Source organism: Sus scrofa, chromosome 6 (genome assembly GCF_054392235.1).
Source record: "Sus scrofa isolate SSC_HxYL_T2T_F1_AM1 chromosome 6, Sscrofa_HxYL_maternal_Yorkshire_Landrace_v2.0, whole genome shotgun sequence".
In the NCBI taxonomy this organism is placed as follows: domain Eukaryota; kingdom Metazoa; phylum Chordata; class Mammalia; order Artiodactyla; family Suidae; genus Sus; species Sus scrofa.
Genome location: NC_139388.1, coordinates 85671212 through 85694092, shown reverse-complemented (window position 1 = coordinate 85694092; position 22881 = coordinate 85671212). Strand labels below are relative to the sequence as shown.

General features: G+C 39.1%; 1 protein-coding gene across 10 annotated transcripts in view; it reads left to right on the top strand.

Annotated features, from left to right (window-relative positions):
* HNRNPR (heterogeneous nuclear ribonucleoprotein R) overlaps nucleotides 1–22881 on the top strand; it is a 35951-nt gene continuing 13070 nt past the window's right edge. Inside the window, exons 1-7 of one of the 10 annotated variants that reach the window (XM_021095512.2) lie at nucleotides 1–102; nucleotides 3285–3450; nucleotides 5675–5793; nucleotides 6340–6447; nucleotides 9167–9280; nucleotides 19845–20021; nucleotides 21795–21930. In XM_021095512.2, coding sequence (XP_020951171.1) covers nucleotides 3294–3450; nucleotides 5675–5793; nucleotides 6340–6447; nucleotides 9167–9280; nucleotides 19845–20021; nucleotides 21795–21930 — 811 coding nt within the window. In that variant the 5' untranslated portion in view covers nucleotides 1–102; nucleotides 3285–3293. Of the gene's footprint in view, nucleotides 644–3281; nucleotides 3451–5674; nucleotides 5794–6339; nucleotides 6448–9166; nucleotides 9281–19844; nucleotides 20022–21794; nucleotides 21933–22881 lie in introns of all 10 variants that reach the window. The other 9 variants (XM_084963300.1, XM_021095513.2, XM_084963299.1 and 6 more) reach the window with 9 other exon arrangements.

Here is a 22881-nt window from a genome sequence, read left to right as displayed (position 1 = left end):
ATGAGGGGGGGGAGGGGGTGGCGCGCGCGCCATTTCTAGTCGTTTTCAAAGCGCCTCGCGCTGATTCTCACGGGCCCGGCCGCCGGCCCCAGATCTGTCCTGGTGAGTCTCGCGCCGGCCCGCGGGGGGAGGGGCCGGGAGCCCCGATCCGACCCTAGTGGGCCTGGCCCGGGCTCCGCACCGCGTCCCGTTTGGTTTTCTCCGAGGCCCCGGGGTGGGGGTGGGGATGGGCTGGGGGCGGCTTTGGCCTCTCCCGCCGCACCGCTGAGGGCCTAGCCCCGCTGAGGCGCCTCCTCACCCTCGCTCATCCTCCCCCCGCCCCTCCAACCCCTAGCCCTCGGTCCGGCCCACCGGGCGCCCTTCGCGCGGCCTGCCGGGTCGGTCGCGCTTTTCCCGCCTCCGCCTGTCGCTCCTCGCGGCCGGGTTGGGCCGGGCCGGACCAGCGGCCTGAGGCGTCCACGGCACCATCGCCTTTCCCCGTCGGAGCCTCCAAGCTCCTGTCTCAGTCGGCCTAGCTATGAGTGGGATGTGTTGATGCTTGGGACAGGCATGAGTGGGGGTGGGTGGGCAGAGGGCGGGATGCAAACCCCGAGTGACCTGAGCCGGGAGAAAACTTTTGTGCGAAGCAGAGGCCGAAAGGCGGGTATGTGTAGAAAGCCTCCTTCCCCTCCCCCATTCTGCATGCTGCGAGTCGAGATTTGAAGGAAAAAATGACTATTAGAGGCCATGAAACTTAGGCTTCGAGCGGCGTTTGAGATACATAATTCCAGGAATGTCACAGGCGCACTAAATTGGAAAGGCGATTCTTTTTTTTCTATGGTAGAAGCCGTATTGCCAGAATTTAAAACTTGAAGCCCTGGGGTTCTTGAAGGGTTCAGTCCTTTTACGCTACCTGTTTGAGATTTTTGCTGTCCTCTGGAGGCTGAATTTATGTCTCATGAGTCAGTCGAAGGATAAGGGCTTGACACTCCTAAGCCGAGTTAACCGTTAGTTTTCATTTCGTTGGTTCTTTAAAAGCCAGTCTCTTAAATGTGAAGAGTTTTCACGAGATGTTCAGAAAAAGTCAGGGAGAGGCTAGTGTCAGACTTCCCCAATGTCCCAGCAGCCCTTATTTAAATTTCTACTTTTTGCAAAACAGTGTAGATCAAATGACTTTAGTCACATTAGTATATTTGCTGCATCCAGAAATATGGTTTGGCTGTGTGGCATTGTATTGACACAAAACAAGAGTTTTAAATGGTCTCATAATGACATAAAAATCTTTTTAAAAATGAGCACATTGTATTTGGCTTGGAGAGAGGTTTTCCTTGACATGAAAGGTTTTATTTTCTGGACTCTAATAGCTGTACTTTTTTTTTTTTTTTTTTTTTTTTTTAAGGTTACAGACTTTTTGAAATTTTCAACCAGTTTCAGAATCACCTTGTAGAGAGCCTTTGCAGTGAATGGTAGACATAAATATTTGTCTTGCGATTAATACACAACTTGTCTTTTTGCTTTACACATACTTAAAAGAAAAAATACCACCTTAACAGATGTTTATTGAACTTTTCTGTTAAAAATTTGCTTTCTTTCCGTGACTAATAGAATTCTCAGATGCAATACTGCAAGGGTTTGTGTTACCGAGAACTTTTGAGTTCTGATGATCTTATGCTCGTATGGGGGGGGAACAACTGTATGTTCATAAAGAGATTTTGGACTTTAGGATGCATCTTTGTAGAAGTAGGTTGTATTAATCAGTAAACGATTTATCTTACACTGTAAGTAGCTTCTTGATCAAAAGTGTGCCAGTTTTGAATGTTTTTGCCAGTCCATCAGAATTTGGGGCTTGTCTTGAGAGACATTTATCTACCCAGAATTTAACCGTGGAGTCTGCATCTGTATAGACATTATTGGGTTACTAAGTCTTAATGATGTTTTGTAATCATAATAAGTCATGATATTTATCTCATTTTCAGAGGGACCCTTTCTGCATTTTCCTCTCTTCCTACTCAGTCTCTTCTTCCCTTTTTCATTAACTTCAACTAAATATCAGTGGACTTTGAAATGAAGTTGTTTTAATTAAGAAGAATGCACTTGGTGTGCATTTGCATAGTGTTTTGATAAGCAGTCTGGAAGTGTGGTTACCTTATGTATGAGTTTTACTGCTTTTCAGGAAACTTGTATTTTCTTTATAGCTGGTATTTTGAGTTTCATCAAGTAGGCTTTTCCTTTGAGATCCACCTTCATGTCCTTAATTTCAGTATTTGTTGCAGTGTCTTTATTCTGCTTATTCATCACATTATAATTTCACCACGGACAAATGCACTTTAATTCCCTTTTGAGGAGGCAGTATAGAGACTGGCCTTGTTTTGGTTTTATTATTTAATCTCTCTGTCAGGGTGTTGGTCCATTTCAGCATTACATACAGGTTGAACACCCAGAATGATTTGGGTAGGTTAATCTGAGACATCTGACCTAAGTTTATTCTCATTAGGTAATGTTTGTTGAAACTATGTGGAAGACATAGTTGTCTGTTCTCAAATACGTTTTTCAGTTTTATTTTACTGATACAAAAAATTCAGTATATACTCATGACTTTTTTTTTTTAAAGAAGCAGCCTTAACTCTAGCTCACTTTTTATTTTATGTGGACTTAAAACAATCATTTAGCTTTTAAACCTGGTCATTTTTTCTTTTAAATCTGTGAATGGGAGTAGCAAACTAATTTTAGAACAAAAATTAATGTCAAGTTGTGTTTTTTGTTTTGTTTTAAGTGAGGTGGAGAAAACCCAAACCACCAGCAGGTTGAACTAGAGACAACAGGGCATTTATTTCACACCTATCTTGGATTTGAAGCAGAGCTAGGAAAACTTGAAAGTCCTTGAACATTGATTAAGTGGTCTGTGGGTGTTCATTCTGTTTTTAAACCAAACTTGTAAAAACTGTATAAGAATTGCGAGCTGAGGGGCTTTTTAGTATTTTGTGGTGATTTGTTGATACGATCGTCAGGACACAGTAGCTGCCCTTGTTAATTGGTGATTCTACCTTAAGTAATTTTCAAGCCTTTATTTAACCTAGTGTACATGAAGTTCCTTAAAGATATAACGCTTCCATGTACATTTTCTATGGTTTTACAGCGTTATTGCAAATTTAGATCAGATACATCAGAAAAGGCATCATAAAATAATATTTTGAGAGTGGTTATTAGCAGCATGTATACAAATTAGTTTAGATAAATCATGCATTGTCCTACAAACTAGTTATTTCTGGCTTAATGTAATATAGCTCCTGAATTTTTTCCAGCAGCATAATAAAATGGCTAATCAGGTGAATGGTAATGCGGTACAGTTAAAAGAAGAGGAAGAACCAATGGATACTTCCAGTGTAACTCACACAGAACACTACAAGACACTGATAGAGGCAGGCCTCCCACAGAAGGTGGCAGAAAGACTTGATGAAATATTTCAGACAGGTATAATATGCATTTCTTGTTTCTGACTGGTTATGAAAGTGAGGGCAAACCACTTTGAATTTTATAGATTTTTTTAAGGTTAAATATTACTTATTGTTTCTGATCTATGTAGAGCTGAATGTTACTTTCCCTTCATTGAGGGCATACTGGGTTTGACTTTGATATTCTTATTTCATTATTTCGAAGCCTTCTTAGTGTTGAATATGCAGTCTTAGTTGTTTCAGAACAGTACATCAATTTGTTAGATTTACTACCAATTAAAATGTTTCAGTGTATCAAATTTTACATTTTTTTCTTAATCTAAATCAGTCATCATTTTGCTTTTACTTTTCTACTTTTAGCTTCTTAAAGTGATTGTTAAAACAGCTCAGGTCTGATTAGGTGGCATAATAAGAGGACTAGTTAGACTGTATTTTCTGAAACCATAATAAATGTCAGACTCTGAGAGTTTATGGCCTGTCTAGTTTCCAAGAGAGAGAAATTCACAACTCTCAGTAATTTGGAAGTGTTTGGTCTGTTAACAGCTGCTTTTTTTTTTTTTTTTTTTTTTTAATCTAGGAGTCCCATAGTTAAGTGTTTAAGCAAATTTGAACATTTTAATAAGGTTGTTGTAAGTGGTTTGAAGTTCTAAAGAGGGAGAGGATATTTACCCCTAGGGAGCGTTGTTCATAAATAAATTTGTCCTCCCCCTTTGGGGCCATAGATGGAAACTTTCTTCCTCTGTGTTTTGTGTGCCTATCCAGTTTCTGGGAGAGAGAATTGAATTGTCTCAAAAATGTGTCTTAAGTACTGTAGTGATAAATATCTGGGTTTTGTCCTTAAATTTTTTTTTTTTTTTTTTTTTTTTTTTAATCTGAGAAGCTCAGGATAATTAAAATGACTCCTGGGTGATGGTCCCCTTTGGAAATCAATCCTCAGGAACTTTCTGTGACATTCTGCCATAGAGAATTGGCAGTGATCTGCTTAGAGATGCTCTCTTATAGAGTGTTTTGTTATTGATAAGAGGCTGATGGTTTGGGTGTAGGTTTGGATTGACAGAATGGATTGATGGGTTGGTTGTGGCTTTGGGTGGTGATATGGATTACTCAGTAAGGAAACTCCAGTTACTTAGGCATGCTCGCTTTGAGCTTTTAAAACAAATCTTGGCAACATTTGAAAAAAGTAACTTTGCAAGTGACATTACATTTATTTAAAATGTATTTACTGTGTGGAATAAAGTTCTTTTTGTTTTTACTAAAATGGAGTCACTTTTGATGTTAGTTCATATGGGGGTTTTAATCCGCCAGATATTTCCATTTTACTTTGGATCAATTCTGAAATATATTGAGAAGTATAAAATTTAACAGACAAGAAATTATATTTAAACTTAGTAGATGTTCTGTGTGCAGTTAAATATACTATATACATAGAATGCAGTGCATATATTTTTTGTATAGTTTTGCTTATAAGTCCATAGTAAAGTCCTTTTAATGCCATTTGAAAAAAATTGTCATTGTTGACAGTGTTGTGAATGCCACAGCATCTTTTAAAATCTCAGCATGACACTTCTGGAGAACAAAAAAAATGCCTTAAAATACGACTTTCAGAATTGATTAATCAAGCTGCACTTATATTTATAGAAAAGTTTAAAATTATGCCTTTCCACATTCTGACTGCAGCAAAGTGCTCAGATAAAAAAATGAATTTCATTTTATCTTTGGTGGCAAGGAGGGAAAGCCTTTGACACTTTTGGAGGAGTGGAAAGAATTGTTTAGTATAACGCTTCTCATTTTTTTCCCCCTACGTCTTGTGTGGTTAGCAGCAACTCCAGTGGTCCATATAATTTGAAGGATGATCCTTGGGGAATACAGTATATTCTTACCACTCTGACATAACCAGAACTTGTTATATTAATGCTTAATCTGAAGTTTGTACATCCGATTTAATTTCCAAGACTTAAGCCTTTGGGATAGTGGGAAATGGGGTTAGAATTTTTAAGGTTTTTTATGGGATGTGGGGATTGAAATTCGAGTTTATAGGTGTTAACATTTTATCTTTTGTTTTCATATTTGTACTCTTGACCTCTCCGTAGAGAATTTGTATGGCTGCCTATATGCATATAGTTAAATGAAAATGTAGTTAGTGATAGTATTGAATATAACAGTTCTTGATTAAACATTGATAGCATAGTTTAGATTTTCCCCTTTGTTGCAGTAATGTTACCCCTTTTCAATTTAATTTTTAGGATTGGTAGCTTATATCGATCTTGATGAAAGAGCAATTGATGCTCTCAGGGAATTTAATGAAGAAGGAGCTCTGTCTGTACTACAACAGTTCAAGGAAAGTGACTTATCACATGTTCAGGTAAGGTCACTACTCAGAAATGTCTTTGAACACCTAATGATAGGAAATTATTTTACTATTTTTTTTTTTTTTTCCCTATGGAGAAGTGGTATTTTTGTTTGTGACTACCTCTGCTTCTTTTTAAAAGTAGCTTAAAGAAAAAAAGATCTACATGACAGAGTTTTCAGAAACACAAGTACAAAGTAAAAGTCTCCTACTCCTTTTTAACATTTTGGATTATCCGATCCTGTTTTATTATCTTGGAGGGAAGTAATGTAGATGGGAGGAATCATTTCAGGATATCTGGCAAAAATAGCCCAGATGCATTTAAATATCAACAAATTGAAGGCTTTTTTGCCAGTGTAGAAGGTAAGCTTCTTGAGGTCTTGTCTGTGTTAACTGCTTTCTGCCCAGTCTCTGGCATATAATAACCACTCAGCAGATATTCGTTGAGTAAATAAATGAGTAAATTTGTTAAAATTCTGGTCTTCTGAAATTTAAATTATGTGTTTGACCCTTCAACAATTCCTGGTGATTCTTTTTCATTGAATTACTTGACTGTTCTAGAACAAAAGTGCATTTTTATGTGGAGTTATGAAGACCTACAGGCAAAGGGAGAAACAGGGGAGCAAGGTGCAAGAATCCACAAAGGGACCCGATGAAGCAAAGATTAAGGTAAAACTTGACTTGGATAGTTGTAATGAAATTAAATTTAAAGATGAAATCAAATGCTTCTTTTCATGTTTCTTAGAAACATGTTTTTTTTTTTAAAAAAAAACCTAGTGTTTAGAAATGAGATAATTTAAGGAAAATTGCAAGAGAAGAATTTTGGGGGCAGACATTTAAGTGTATGTTTGGTGAAAATTCTTAAACACTCTCCCTTATTCCTTGTTCTTCTGGTTATGAATGATAGCTCTTTATTGACACTTCCAGTAATAGTTTTTTGGACTGACTCAGTCATGTCTCTTGGTTCAGCTTCTTTCCAGGCATTTTGTGTTTTCTTTGACCGAAGAGGTGTTTTTCTAACTGCTTTCCGCCTTTTGAATTTATATTTACCTCAGTTTCTTTGTAAACTGGGAATAGTAATAGTACCTATCTCTTTGATTTGTTGTGAGAATTAAAGGAATTAAGATACATAAAGTACTTAGAGTAATACCTGGAATGCAATGAGAGCAGTATAACTATGAAGCCATTATTATTATTACTATTATTGTTGTTATTTAGATAAGCTGCTCTAAAAGATGAATATAGTGCTTTTAGTAAAAGACCAGTGAACCTAATACCATATATCTTTTAAATAATAGGTGAAAACTCTACTTGCTGTAATGGTTGATGGTTTTTGTTTTGTTTTGGGTTTGGGGGAGTTTTTTTTCGGCTGAGCCTGCAGCATGTGAAAGTTCTCAGACCAGGGATTGAGAACTTGCACCACAGCTGCAGCAATGCCAGATCCTTAAGCCACTGCACCACAAGAGGAACTTCCTGTAATGGTTGTTTTTTGTTTTGTTGGCTTTTTTTTTGGTTGTGCCTGAGGCATACAGAAATTCCCAGGCCAGGGATCAAAGTGTACCACCAGTAACCAGAGCCATAGCAGTGACAATGCCAGATCTTTAACCCACTAAGCCACCAGGGAATTCCTATAATGGTTTTTTTTTTAAAAAAACTTATTACTGTTTATTGAGTAGGTCTGTATTATTTCCCTGGTGCTAGCTATTTCCTATTGACAAGGTATGTGTTGTATGTGTATTACATATTTATACAAGTAACGTATAAATATGTAACATACATAGTGCATATACATTTTATTGTACACATATTTCTATGGTTAAAACAGTCAAAGGTAGAGGAATGGAGGGTCTAATGTAACTGAAATTTCAGAGTTTCAGGGGTTTTTTTTTGTCTTTTTGTCTTTTGTTGTCTTTTCTAGGACTGCACCCTAGCATATGGAGGTTCCCAGGCTAGGGGTCTAATCGGAGCTATAGCTGCTGGCCTACGCCAGAGCCATGACAGTGCCAGATCCGAGTTGAGTCCTCGACCTATACCACAGCTCAAGGCAGTGACGGATCCTTAACTTGCTGAGTGAGGCCAGGGATGGAACCTGCAACCTCTTGGTTCCTAGTCAGATTTGTTTGCACTGCACCACGACAGGAACTCCTGGGGTTTTTTTTGTTTTTTTTTTTTTTAAGATATTTTTGAAAACTACTGAACTTGATGTCTAAAATCTTGTATTGCTCTAACATTCTGCGATTTTAAAAACCTGAAGTATAAAATTCTCCCCTTTTTAGGTAAATTGCATTTCTTTTTTACCACTGTGTCTTTGTTCTATAGGGCTTTCATGTAAACAGAAGTGCTAAGGCCAAGAACATTATCTTCTCTTCTTTTCTGATTCCTCTTAATACCTAATATAATGTGAGGGAGGTTGGAAATGAGGAAACATGGTTTTATTTATTTTTGAACCCTGAGAGTATGTTCATTTGGTAATTGCCAAATATTTTGAGTCTGCTCTGTGGGAAGTGGCCTGTTTCTTATGGAGCTTATGGTATAGTAGGGATACAAAGCAAAAGAATCAAACAAAATAAAGGTAAATTACTTGAGTAAAATTGCAAGTCAGAGTAAGAAGATACGAGAAATAGTAAATGAGAGAAGTTTCACAAAAGAGGTAGAACTTTTTTTTTTTTTTTTTTCTTTTTATGGCTGCACCTGCACCTTATGGAAGTTCCCTCACTGGGGGTTGAATCATAGCTAGAGCTGCTGGCCTACGCCACAGCCACAGCAACCTGGGATCCAAGCCACATCTGCGACCTACACCACAGCTCACAACAACGCCAGATCCTTAACCCACTGAGCGAGGCCAGGGATTGAACCCATGTTCTCATAGATTCTACTTGGTTTGTTGACTGCTGAGCCCGGAAGGGAATTCCAAGAGGTAGGACTTCTGACTTTTTTTTAAGGACAGAGAGCATTTTATTTGAGAAGAATCACTAGTGGATATAAGTATGGTATGTAAAGGGAACAAATAAGGAAAAAAATCTAATTTATGTAGAGGGGGTACAAAGTGAGGAATACTGTGGTATAAGTATGAATAGGTAGCCTGGGAACAGCTTGTGTTGAAATTATAATTCCCACCTTTTCTGTTTTTGTAACAAAAAATAGATGTGTGCTTAGAGATTTAATTTGCCTACAACTCTTTCCATTAAATGTATGGAAAGGAGAAAAGTCAACACCTATGAGAGGAAACAGTGTGAATTTTGTGGGTTTTTTGTTTGTTTAGTTTTGTTTTTTGCCTGACTAAAGTACATTACTTAGGATGTTGAGATATGTTTTGGAAAAGATTAATATTTTGATTTATGTGTCATTTAATATTGAAGTATAAACAATTATATATATTTATCTTTAGGCCTTGCTTGAGAGGACTGGTTATACTCTGGATGTTACCACAGGACAGAGAAAATATGGTGGTCCTCCACCAGACAGTGTGTACTCTGGTGTGCAACCTGGAATTGGAACAGAAGTAAGTGTTTGCTGAAATCGTTTCAGTTTGTAAATTAGTCTATGTATTATTGCATGATGGGAAAAAAATGCTTATTTTTTTTTCAGGGTAACGATTATTGTTTTTTTTTTGGATATCCATTTGTATTTTCCTGCCATCATAAGTAGGGATAATCATGTGACTGATAGATAGCCAAACACTTTGTGAAGGAATGTAGAGTTCTTGGAACTGGTTGCTAAAACTATGAGGTTATTAAGAAGAATCAGTTGCTTTATTCTGTTTTTGTTTCTGTTTTATGTTTCATAATTTTGAATGATGCTTGTGTTCCCTCCTTGACCCTCCTCTCTCTCACATAGACCATATGCAATATTTACAGAGAGGTTTTTTGAAGGAAGTAGTTTGCACAAGGGAAGGGTGTTGAATCAGATAAAAGATTGAATATATTTGTCTATATTTGAACAAAAAAGGAATTTCTCCTCCATCTGTGCCTTCATGAAGATTTCTTCATATGCCCTTACACTAGCCTGTTCTAATCCTTTAATGGGAAAAAACTATGTGTTAAATGGTAAGTGCTATTTTTGCAGGGACCTTTTCTGATTTGGTTTCTCCACTGTGTCTATTTAGTGCCTAGCATAATGCTAGAACTATAGTAGGAACACAGTATTTGACAAATGATTGTCTATGGTTTTTTTCCTATATGAGGGCTTTGTAACTTTAAATTATATTAAATGAGAGTTCCCATTGCTGGGTAATGGAAACAAATCCGACTAGGAACCGTGAGGTTGCGGGTTCGATCCCTGGCCTCGCTCAGTTGGGTCGAGGATCCGCCGTTGCCATGAGCTGTGTGGTGTAGGTCGCAGACGAGGCTCAGATCTGGCGTTGCTGTGGCGTAGGCTGGCAGCTACAGTCTGGGAACCTCCATATGCCATGGGTGCAGCCCTGAAAAGACCAAAAAAAAAAAAAAGAACCTGGAGTTCCCATCGTGGCGCAGTGGTTAATGAATCTAACTAGGAACCATGAGGTTGCGGGTTCAATCCCTGCCCTTGCTCAGTGGGTTAACGATCCGGTATTGCCGTGAGCTGTGGTGTAGGTCGCAGACTCGGCTTGAATCCCTCGTTGCTGAGGCCGTGGCGTGGGCTGGCAGCTATAGCTCCGATTAGACCCCTATCCTGGGAACGGCCTCGGGAACGGCCCAAGAAATGGCAAAAAGACCAAAATAAATAAATAAATAAATAAATAATATTAAATGATAATTTTTATATTAAATGATAATATAAAAGGGTTTTCTTTCTTTTCTATATGAGGGCTTTGTAACTTTAAATTATATTAAGTGATAATATGAAAGGATTTTCTTTAAAACAAAGTGATGGATTTTCTTTGAAACAAACTTAGGTTATGATGCCAGTTAAGTATTTAGATGGTTTATTATGTATCTCTTACTTTTATTAGAAATCTAAGAAATCTTAAAACTTTACTCAAACATTAGCAGTGACACCCTCCTAAAAGCTGAAACTTACTCTTCATGTAGCCAGAAGCAAAGATTATTATTCCTAGTTTGTGAATAGGTAAACAAAGACATCACCATTTAACGTAATTTTTTTAGCTTTATATCAGAGTTGATTCTGGTTATGTTTTCTGTATGTATGTTTACACTTACTTTTTTTGGTTCCCTGAACTTCTTTTAGATATTATCATAGTTAATGTTCTATTTCTTTTTTTTGTTGTTGTTGTTGTTGTTGTTGTTGTTGTTGTTGTTGTTGCTATTTCTTGGGCCGCTCCCGCGGCATATGGAGGTTCCCAGGCTAGGGGTTGAATCGGAGCTGTAGCCACCGGCCTACGCCAGAGCCACAGCAACGCGGGGTCCGAGCCGCGTCTGCAACCTACACCACAGCTCACGGCAACGCCGGATCGTTAACCCACTGAGCAAGCGCAGGGACCGAACCCGCAACCTCATGGTTTCTAGTCGGATTCGTTAACCACTGCGCCACGACGGGAACTCCCAATGTTCTATTTCTTAATATTTAACATTATTAAAGGGATATCAGCTTTTTTTTTTTTTTTTTTTTTTTTTTAATTGGCCCCACATGTACCATATGGAAGTTCCTGGGCCAGGGATTGAATCCGAGCCACAGCTGTAGCAAGGCTGGATCCTTTAACCCACTATGCCATCTTAGGGATCAAACCTGCACCTCCACTGCGATCTGAGCCACTGAGTCGGATTCTTAAGCCACTGCACCACAGTGAGAGCTTCAAATCATTTTTATTTTTTATTATTTTTTTCTTTTTTGGCCACCCCGCAGCATATGGAGTTCCCAGGCCAGGGATCAGATCTGGGCTTCAGTTATGAACTAAGCCGAAGCTGCGGCAATGGCAGATCCTTAACCCACTGTGCTGGGTTGGGAATTGAACTTGCATCCCAGCACTCTCAAGATGCCACCAATCCCATTGTGCCACAGTGGGATCTCTACATTTTTTTCATTTTGGTCTTTTGTCTTTTTTTTAAGGGCTGCATCTGCGGCATATGGAGGTTCCCAGGCTAGGGGTCTAATGGGAGCTGTAGCCGCTGGCCTACGCCAGAGCCACAGCAATGCCAGATCCTAGCCACATCTGCCACCTACACCACAGTTCATGGCAACACTGGATCCTTAACCCACTGAGTGAAGCCAGGAATGAAACCTCATGGTTCTTGGTAGGATTCGTTTCTGCTCTTCCACGATGAGAACTCCATACATTTTTATTTTTTATGATACCTTAATCAGCTACATATGTTTGTTTTGAGTCTCAAAAAACTACTCTAAGTTGGTTATTGTTATAACTCACAATATTTAGAATTGCTCTTATAGGAGCAAATGTCATTGAAACATAATATACAGGTGAATAATATTTCAGTCTTTTATTCACTTTTGTCCTCTTATTATCCCCTTCCACCATCCTTTATCATAAATGTTCTACTTATGTTGTGAACTCTTTCAAATCTACATTTATATTTTATTATTCTTTTTAATGGCTGCACCTGTATCATATGGAAGTTCCTGGGCTAGGGGTCATATCAGAGCTGCAGTTGAGGCCTGTGCAGCTTGCGGCAGCACTGGATCCTTAACCCACTGAGCAAGCCAGGGATTGTACCTTCATCCTCACAGAGACAGTGTTGGGTCCTTAACCCACTGAACCACGGTGGGAACTCTACATATTTCATCTTTAACAATACGAAAATATAGTTCAGCTTTCCTATTTAAACTCATATACCGTATGTGTTTTTTTCTAATGATACCAGATTTTATTCTTGGTATCAGGATTTCCCCCCCCTTACCTTAATGCCCTCATATAAAATGGATAAAAATGGAATTGCTCCTGAAAGTTCTCTTGTGTCTCAGTGGGTTAAGGATCTGGCATTGTCACTGCTGTGGCATAGGTTTGATCCCCAGCACAGGAACTTCTATATGGCGTGGGTATGGCCAAAAATGGGGAAAAAAATGTAATTGTTCCTTTGTGTTTTTCTTGTTCTTTGAGGCGGCTTGAAACACCTCCAAGATTTTATTTTATTTTATTTTATTTTATTAATGACTGCACCCATGGCCTATGGAAGTTCCTGGGCCAGAGATTGAACCCAGGTCACAGCTGTGGCAACACTAGCTGGATCCTTTAACCCACTGCACCAGGCTGGGGGTGGAACATGCACTTCTGCAGCAACCCCAAGCCACTGCGGTTGGATTCTTAACCCAATGCACCACAGTGCGAACTCCTAGGAGAATATGTTTTGAAAAAGTTGTCTGGAGTTCCTGTCGTGGTGCAGCAGAAATGAATCTGTGAGGTTGTGAGTTTGATTCCAGGCCTCACTTAGTGGGTTAAGGATCTGGTGTGGCTGTGAGCTGTGGTGTAGGTCACAGATGTGGCTTGGATCTGGTGTTGCTGTGGCTGTGGCTTAGGCTGGCAGCTACAGCTCAGATTGGCCCCTAGCCTGGGAACCTCCATATGCCACGGGCACGGCCCTAAAAAGAGAAAAAAAAGAAAAAAGAAAGAAGAAAAACTTGTCTATAATACACCATTCAGCATGTGATATTCTTGTTTGTATTTATCAATTAATGTGATATATTCTTAGTCTTGTTTCTTTAACTAGTTATAAAATTTTTAGGAATAGAAGTTGTCTGTATAATATGGTTATGTTCTTCACAATTCCCTATATAGCCTGGAGTAAAATTAGTTGGTAGTATCTATTCCATAATTACAGAAATAAACTTTTTTAGCCCATTGGATTGGTTTCATAAATGAGCTCTTTAATGGAAACTTGTTATACCTTTGGTTTATATAGGTAAAGAGTTTGCCTAGTACTTTAAGATTTCACTGGAAGTATTTGAACATTTTAATAAACTATTTTGAGTATTTAATTAGAAGTGAGTTGTATGCTAATTGTGAATTATGTATACATTCTCTTAAATTGCATTGCCTTTTTAGGAGAAAGATACATTTTTCTCTATGTTAGATATCATTACGTACAACAGATATGGTGGCAGCAAAATTCCTGTGTAAGATCACCAGCCTAGGAGTTCCCACTGTGGCATAGTGGGTTAATGATCTGGCTTGTCTCTGTGAAGGTGCTGATTCTGTCCCTGGCCCTGTGCAGCAGGTTAAGGATCCAGCATTGCTGCAGCTATGGTGTAGGTTGAAGCTGTGGTGTACCTTGGTCATAGCTCTGGCTTGGATTTGATCCCTGGCCTGGGAACTTCCACATGCTGCGGGGGTGGCCAGAAAAGAAAAGGGAAAAAAAAAAAAAAAAGATCACTAGCCTGAGCCATTCCTGTCAAGCAATTTGTTACAACATAATTGTAGTGTAGAATTTTGGATTCCTCCTTGTAAGTTTACATTTCATTAGATTTGGCCTATATGTGTTGAAAAAGTTTTTTGTTTTTTTTTTTTTTCCTAGGGCCACACCCGAGGCATATGGATGTTCCCAGGCTAGGGGTCTAATCTGAACTGTAGCCGCCAGCCTACACCAGAGCCACAGCAACTCGGGATCCGAGCCTCGTCTTCTACCTACACCACAGCTCACGGCAATGCCGGATCCTTAACCCACTGAGCAGGGTCAGGGATCGAACCCACAACCTCATGGTTCCTAGTTGGATTTGTTAACCACTGAGCCATGATGGGAACTCCTAGAAAGTTTTGAAAAATAGGTTTTTAGTATATTGGGTTGGTAGATTTATTAAATAATTGATTTTACTTGGTGTCATTTTTGATGCTCTGAAATTTGGGTTTTATTTTGGGGTTTTTTTGGTGGGGAGGGTGTTGCTTTTTAAGGCCGAACCTGTGGCATGGGGAGGTTCCCAGGCTAGGGGTCCAAATCTGAATTACAGCTGCCAACCTATGCCACAGCCACAGCAAAGCCAGATCCAAGCCATGTCTGCTACCTATGTCACAGCTCATGGCAATGCTGGATCCTTAACCCACTGAGCAAGGCCAGGGATCGGACCCACATCCTCATGGATCCTAGTTGGGTTTGTTAACCGCTGAACTATGAAGGGAACTCCTGGGGTTTTCTTCTGTGATTCATTACTGTTATTAAAAATTATTATTAGCTCTCGATTGAGGAAGTTGAAATTAGTGTCACTGCCTAAATTAAGTTGGAGCTCTCCTGTGGTGCAGCAGGTTAAAGATCTGGCATTGTCACTCAGTGGTTCTGGTCACTGCTGTGGTGCACGTTTGATCTCTGACCTGGGAACTTTTGCATGCTGTAGGTGCAGCTAAAATAAAGTTATGACAAGACTAGGAGGTTTTATCTTTGTATCTACTGTAAATTAACTCATTAACAGGCATTGTTGCTAAGCATTGGTCTTAAATTGAGAAATACATAAGAATGATAAGTATCATTTTTGAGAGGTATTTTTCTTTAGTGTGCCTTGACTATCAGGCCTAGTCTGCTTATAGTATCTTTGTATTCTTTATTTTTTCTGTTCCTTTTCCTTCTGTTTTTATTGAGAAATAGATGGCATATAGCATTATATAAGTTGAAGGTGTATAGCATAATGGTTTGACTTACATACATCACATAATGATGACCACACTAAGTTTAGTGGGCATCCACCATCTCATATAGATCCAAAATTAAATAAATAGAAAAAATAATATTTTTTCCTTTTGATGAGTATTCTTAGGATTTACTCTCTTAGCAACTTTCTTACATAACATACAGTAGTTTAATTGTATATATTTAGGGAGTTCCTGTCATGGCTTAGTGGTTAATGAACCCGACTAGGATCCATGAGGATGTGGGCTCAATCCCTGGCCTCCCTCAGTGGGTTAAGAGTCTGGTGTTGTGAGCTGTGGTATAGGTTGCAGATGTGGTTCAGATCCCACATGGGTTTGGCTGTGGCTGTGGCTGTAGTTTGATTCGACCCCTAGCCTTGTAACTTCCATATGCTGCAAGTGTGGCATATGGAAGAAGAAAAATTATATATATTTGTTTTTCTTCTTTTTTGGCTGCCCTGCGGCATTATGGAGTTCCAGGGCTAGGGATCAGATCCCAGCTGCAGCTGTGACCCAAGCCACAGCTGTCAAGAGAACTCCTATATAATAAGCTTTTGTTTAAAGAATATAGTGTTGATATTCTGTGGATGAATTCAAAGGAAATGGTAGATTGGGATCTAACTCTGGTGTTTTAGCAAATGAAAGTGTTAAAGAAGCAGTGTATTTGATAGGCCTTAAGTATATGACTTTGTAGCACCTGGATTGAATTATATGTAAAGAAAAGCTATTGTGTTTGCAAAATAGTGAAGTTGGATAATGGAAGATAATCAAAAGACTGTTTAGCTGCCTGGTTGCTTCGCTTGATTCCTTCTGGAGTCTCAGAGGGCTTCCTTTATTCCTGTTGAAGTAATCAATGGATAGATAGTGGACAGGTAAAATTTTTTCAAAGCCTCAATGCCTAGTGAGTAAAGGGAGAACCGTAATGGTATTCACTAGATTCTATTGGTTGTGGAGGGGGAGAATTAACCTGCACATGACTGAGGGTTTACTCTGAATAGCTCATATGGAGCCAGAATAGCTCAGCGACCAACAAATTAATAAAAGGAAAAATTTGTGTTACATTTTAGTTAATTAAAATGGAGCTTAAAAAACTTTAAAAGGGGTGATGCTGATTAGTTTTGGAATACAATTTACAGTCTTTTCAAGTTTTTTTAATTTCTAAGTTGAACTGATCTTAAAATGAGGCCATCTTCTATTTCTTAAACAAATCAGTATTTTTGGCCCATTTCTTCATGGACTCCAGTGACTATAATATTGAGTACTTTGTTGACTGTAGGTTTTTTGATGTTTCTTCTAAAGTAAAACAGTATTCTTATGGAAAAGCTGTAACTTGGACTTCTAACATTCAAATGATAATCTTGAGTACAGGGAGCATACTCTTATGATTTTTTTCTGTGACGTAATCATTAAATTGCTTTTCCTGGACATACAGATTTTTTTCACTTTGGGTATGCTTAATGAGGCAAAACTGGTGGTTCTAAAAATACAGACACATGTTCTATAAGTAGTGTAAAGATCTGACACTTAAGAGTTCCCGTTGTGGCTCAGCAGAAATGAATCTGATTAGTATCCATTAGGTTGCGGGTTCAATCCCTGGCTTCGATCAGTGGGTTAAGGATCCGGCGTTGCCGTGAGCTGTGGTGTAGGTCTCAGACATGGCTTGGCTCTCATGTTGCTGTGGCGTAGGCCAGCAGCTACAGTTCTGATTTGACCCCTAGCCTGGGAACCTCCATATGCCACGAGTGCGGCCCTAAAAAGACCAAAAAAAAAAAAAAAGATCTGACACTTAGCTTCCTCACTTGGCTGTGTTCAACTGTATTTTTATAGTGCCACTACACGTGCTTTCTTTGCTTTTACATATATTCATAATAGGTAGGAGAAAATGTGGATGTAAACGATGTAATTTTGAAGCACCACTGTATTATGTTGATAGAAATAATATAAAGCAGAATTTACTTCCCAGAACAGTTTTAAAATATTCAGATACAAATACTGTCAAGTGCAAAAAAATATTCTAACCAGGCTAGGCCTGGGTGTGGCCAGAGAGCCTGGCCACACTAAAAACTGTATTTCAAAATTAATTGCAGTTGCTCTTGTGTATTTTTTATCTCAGAATACCACTTTTTCTTTTTAGGGCCGCACCTGTGGCATGTGGAAGTTCCTAGGCCAGTGGACTAATCAGAGCTGTTGCTGAGGCCTACACCACAGACACAGCAACACCAGATCCCAGGTGCATCTGCGGTAACACTGGATTGTTAACCCACTGAGGCCAGGAATGGAACCAGCATCCTCATGAATACTCGTCAGGTTCTCACCCACTGAGCCACAGTAGTAACTCTCAGGATACATTTGATCAGTAACTTTTTTTTTTTTTTTTTTTTGGTCTTTTTAGGGCTGCACCTGAGGCATATGGAAGTTCCCAGGCTAGGGGTCAAAATCAGAGCTGTAGCTGCCAGCCTGAGACACAGCCACAGCAACACCAGATCCAAGCCACGTCTACAACCCACAATGCGGTTCACAGCAACGCTCGATACCTAACCCACTGAGCAAGGCCAGGGATTGAACCTGTGTCCTCCTGGATGCTAGTTGGGTTTGTTACTGCTGCCATAATGGGAACTTCCTCAATAACTTTTTTTGTTGTTGCTTTTTAGGGCTGCACTTGTGGCATATGGAAGTTCCCAGGCTAGGGGTCGAATCATTGCTGCAGTTGCCGGCCTACACCACAACCATACCAACTCAGGATCCAAGCCGCATCTGTGACCTACCCCACAGCTCACAACAATGCTGGATCCCTGACCCACTGAACAGGCCAGGGATCAAACCCGCATCGTCATGGGTACTAGTCAAATTCATTTCCATTACCACAATGGGAACTCCAGTAACTTTTTTTTTTTTTTTTTAAGTTCCGTGCCCTGTTAATGAATGCTGGTTTATAGGTTTGATAATGTTACAGGGTGATACAGCTTAAGTGAGTGAGGAGTGGTCAAATTCTGGATTGTTTGAAGGCATATCTAATAGGATTTATTGATGAGTTGGATACAGAGATTTGAAAGAAAGAAGCCAAGGATGACTTCAAGACCTGTGACCTGAACAGCTGGCAGGATGGAGTTGCTATTTGTGGAAGTGAAGGAGGTGGTAGAAAAGAGCAGATTAGTAGGATTGAAAGATAGATGTCTCTTAGACATCCATATGGAACTGTTGAGTGAGCAAGTGGTTATATGAGTCTGGAGTTGATAGGAGAGTTCTCACTGGAGATTATAAATGTGGGAGGCATAAGCATCTAGATGGTATTTAAAAACTATGAGTTTAGGTGTAGTCACCATCTGATTCCTGCAGCCCTTCAACATTTAGAATTTGGGGAGACAGAGAAACTAGTACAGGGGATTGAGAAGAGCCAGTGAGGTAGGAAAAATCAGGAGTTTGGTCTCAGAAGTCAAGAAAGTTTTTAGAGAAGGAAGGATGATCAGTTATATCAGACTTCCCAAGTATGATGAGGACTAAGAATAGACATTTGATTATGGCAACATGGATGTCATTAGTGACTGACTGGAATGGTTCTAAAAGCCAGATTTGGAGAAGATTCAAAAGACTGGAGATGAGGAATTTGAGGCAGCAAGTATATGTAGCTCATTTGAGTAATTTTGCTACAAATGGTAGCAGAAAAATGGGACAATAGCTGGGAAGGGTTGTGTTGTAGTCAAGATATGTTTTTGTTTTAATTAAAATTTTAAGGGAGTAATTACACTTAATGTGCTGATGGGAATGATCCATGTATAAAGGGGGAAATTTGATGAAATTGTTGCTGGACTAAGTGTCCTTGAGCATGAAAGAAGGGATGGGATCTAGTGCATCAGTTACAGTTAAGAGGTAGATGTTCATCCATGTATTAATTCAAAGATGAGCAGCTGTTGTGTTCCTGGTATTTCACTGCTTGAAATAAAATGGGGAAAAAGAGGTAAGCTCTCTGCTCACATAGAAATTGAACCCTTTTGGAGTTGCCGTTGTGACTCAGCAGTAATGAGCCCAACTAGTGTCCGTGAAGATGAGGGTTCAATCCCTGGCCTTGTTCAGTGGGTTAAATATCTGGCGTTGCTGTAAGTTGTGGTGTAGGTCACAGATGTGGCTTGGATCCTGCATTGCTGTGGTGTAGGCTGGCACCTACAACTCAAATTTGACCCCTAGTCTGGAAACTTCATGTGACAAGAGGTGCAGCCCCAAAAAGCCAAAAAAAAAAGGGCATATTTCCATGAAGATTTATACATGTCTTTCATTCCTTTTTTTTTTTTTTTTTTAGGAAAAAGAGGCGTAATTCAGAATTTAGAGTTGGTACAAATTTTGCACACTTTTATTAATCAGTTTCCATTTTTCAGCATAGAATATTGGTTTGTGTTGATGCCACAAGGGTCATGATAAAGGCTAGGATTTACTTTGGAGGATTCAAATTGTCCCCATTTCTCCTTAATGAGATCTTTGTATCCCCACTCCCTAAAAAAGGGAGCTGAGCTTTATGGCTCTGAAATCAAATGCTTACATTGGGATTCTAACACAGAGGCTTTAATTTCAGGTCTTTGTAGGTAAAATACCAAGAGATTTATATGAGGATGAATTGGTGCCCCTTTTTGAAAAGGCTGGTCCCATTTGGGACCTTCGTCTTATGATGGATCCACTGTCTGGTCAGAACAGAGGGTATGCATTTATCACCTTCTGTGGAAAGGAAGCTGCCCAGGAAGCTGTTAAACTGGTATGTGATAAATGTCCACTTTCCAGCAAATCATTATTTGAGAGAAATAACCTCAATTAAAAATGTTTGCAGTTAACATTATTTCATTTTTTTTAGTCTTTGCTTTGATGTTTTTGTATTGACTGGGTTGATATGTGACCTTTGCTCTTTTTTCTGATTATAAAAGTAAAAGTAAAAAAAGAAATGAAAATACCCAAGAAATAAGGTGTTAGAGAAAGTCTCCCGTAATTCCAAGAAGTTATTTATTGGAATGAATAGTATCTGAAGTTTCCTATGTGTGATGAAGTCTGGGGTGTGTTCTGGGGAATGTAACTGGGCCACAGGACACAATTCAGGAAATGGTTGTAAATCCATTTTGATTTTATCATTGTACAGTTTTCTAAGTATATTGTTCTTTTCTGTCTTTTTGTTCCCTGACCCTCTAGTTTTCTGTTTATCTTTCATACTGTTTTATAACTAATCTTTGGGTAATTTCCTTTATTTTACCCTTTGTACTTAATTCAGTGGAGAGTAGTAGTATTAACAGTTACGCAAATTGTATCTTCACTTCCACTGTATTAAGATGCAACCATCTCAGAAACTCAAAATAGCAGTCATCATTTTTTGGCAAACTTTTTTGCCAGAGAGCTAAAGGCTTACTTAGTCTAGTTCTTCTGGAATGGTAACCTCTTTCACCAAGGCTTTTGGTTTCATTAGTGCCTCTAAATTAGTTCTACGTCTAGCTTGACCCAGATTTTAGTTTTTTGGGTTTTTATTTTTGTTTGTTTTTGCTTTTTAGGGCCATACCCAAGGCATATGGAGATTCCCAGGCTAGGGGTTCAATCGGAGCTGCAGCTGCCAGCCTACACCGCAGCCACAGCAACACAGGATCTGAGCCTGTTACCTAACACTACAGCTCACGGCACAATGCCAGGTCCTTAACCCACTGAACAAGGCTTAGGGATCGAACCTGCAACCTCATGGTTCCTAGTCGGATTTGTTTCTTCTGTGCCACAACAGGAACTCCAGATTTCAGTTTTTATTATGGACTTTTCCTTCCAGTTTTCCTTTTCTTTCAGTTTGTTTATTTAATACTGAGAAATTTTCAAAGTTTTATTTCCTTTTATCTGGCAACATATGGATGATTTTTTTAAATTATATATTTTAGTAAACAAGTAGGTAAGTAATGTTAAAGCATATAAGCAGCTAAAGTATATCAAGGAAATCATCGCCATAGCCATTTAAATAAAACATTTTTTATTCCTATCATTTCATCTGTTTTTTTTTGGAAGTATTTTGTTTGATACGTACTTGAAAATTTTAGAATTCTATTTTAAGTGTATAGTGTGAAATTCTAAATTTCTTTTGCATTGATTAAACATAGTGGTTACTCTTTATATATTGTTATGTTGCCTGTGGCTTATCAATGTCTGATTTCATCTCCAAGGAACCTGAATGATCAGTCTCAGGTGTTTTTTTCCTCTGGGAAAAAAATCTTCAGATAGATAATACTGAAATATGAAGTCAGATTTTTTTTTTTTTTTTTTTTTAAGATAAAGTAAGTTTGAGTCATTTTTCTGTAGTGGAAGAGTGAATGTTAATAAAACCAAACTAAAATGAGAGGCTGCGACAAGTTTAAAAATAAACATTTTATGTTACGGCAGACGTGAGGGAACTCTGTGAGTTCATGAAACAAGGCATGTTTGACCTTAAATTGTTCAGTTTTTTAGATTGAGATCAGTTGTTCTGAGTTTGGGGTGGTTGTGGGGTGTCTGGTTCTTTTCTTCCTTTCAGTGTGACAGCTATGAAATTCGCCCTGGTAAACACCTTGGAGTGTGCATTTCTGTGGCAAACAACAGGCTTTTTGTTGGATCAATTCCGAAGAATAAGACTAAAGAAAACATTCTGGAAGAATTCAGTAAAGTCACAGGTAAAACAAAAATGTATTTAGAAATTAGTTTTGGAAAATCTGTGGTACTATTTATAAGTGGGTATCTTTTTGTTTGTTTTGTCTTTTGGTCTTTTTAGGGCCGTACTTGCGGCATATGGAGGTTCCCAGGCTAGAGGTCCAGTTGGAGCTCTAGCCACCGGCCTAGGCCACAGCCACAGCAACGCCAGGTCCCAGCCATGCCTGTGACCTATACCACAGCTCACGGCAATGCCAGATCCTTAACCCACTGAGCGAGGCCAGGGATCAAACCTGCAACCTCATGGTCGGACCCATTTCTGCTGTGCTACGACGGGAACTCCAAAAACGTTATCTTAAGCTAAGTATTCACATATCTATTCAGTGTCTAAATTGCTTCCTTTGTGCTTTTTAGTGGTTTGGGTGAAGCAGCTTTCTTTATATTCTGAATTTCTTGGAGTGTCCCCTTCACTCCTTTGCCTTAACCGAATCTTGGCTTTTGCCAGGGCCTCTGTCATAGCCTTCAGCTTTCCCCCCTGACATTCAGTGTGCTTTAGGGCCAAGATGATGAGAGTTCTTATCCTCATCCGTCCTCTTACCTTGTCTAGATCAGATTTCTCTGAGTTTCCAATTCTAAATTCATGGGGTTGATTGAGAAGAATATTTTATATCGCAGAGGTATGTACAACAAAATTTGACAAAATCGTATTTCACTTTATATGATTTAGTTTGATATTTCCTGTTCCACTTCATTTTGTTAAAATGCTGATGGAGATCCACTAATGCTAGCTGCATTTTTATCTCCTTTTTATAGCTGCACCTGCAGCATATGGAAGTTTCTGAGCCAGGGGTGGTCCATCAGAGCCACAGCTGAGGCTTATGCCACAGCAACAGCAACCTTGGATCCAGGCTGCTTCTGCAACCTACGCTGCAGCTTGTGGCAACGCTGGAGCCTTAACCCAGTGAGCCAGGGCC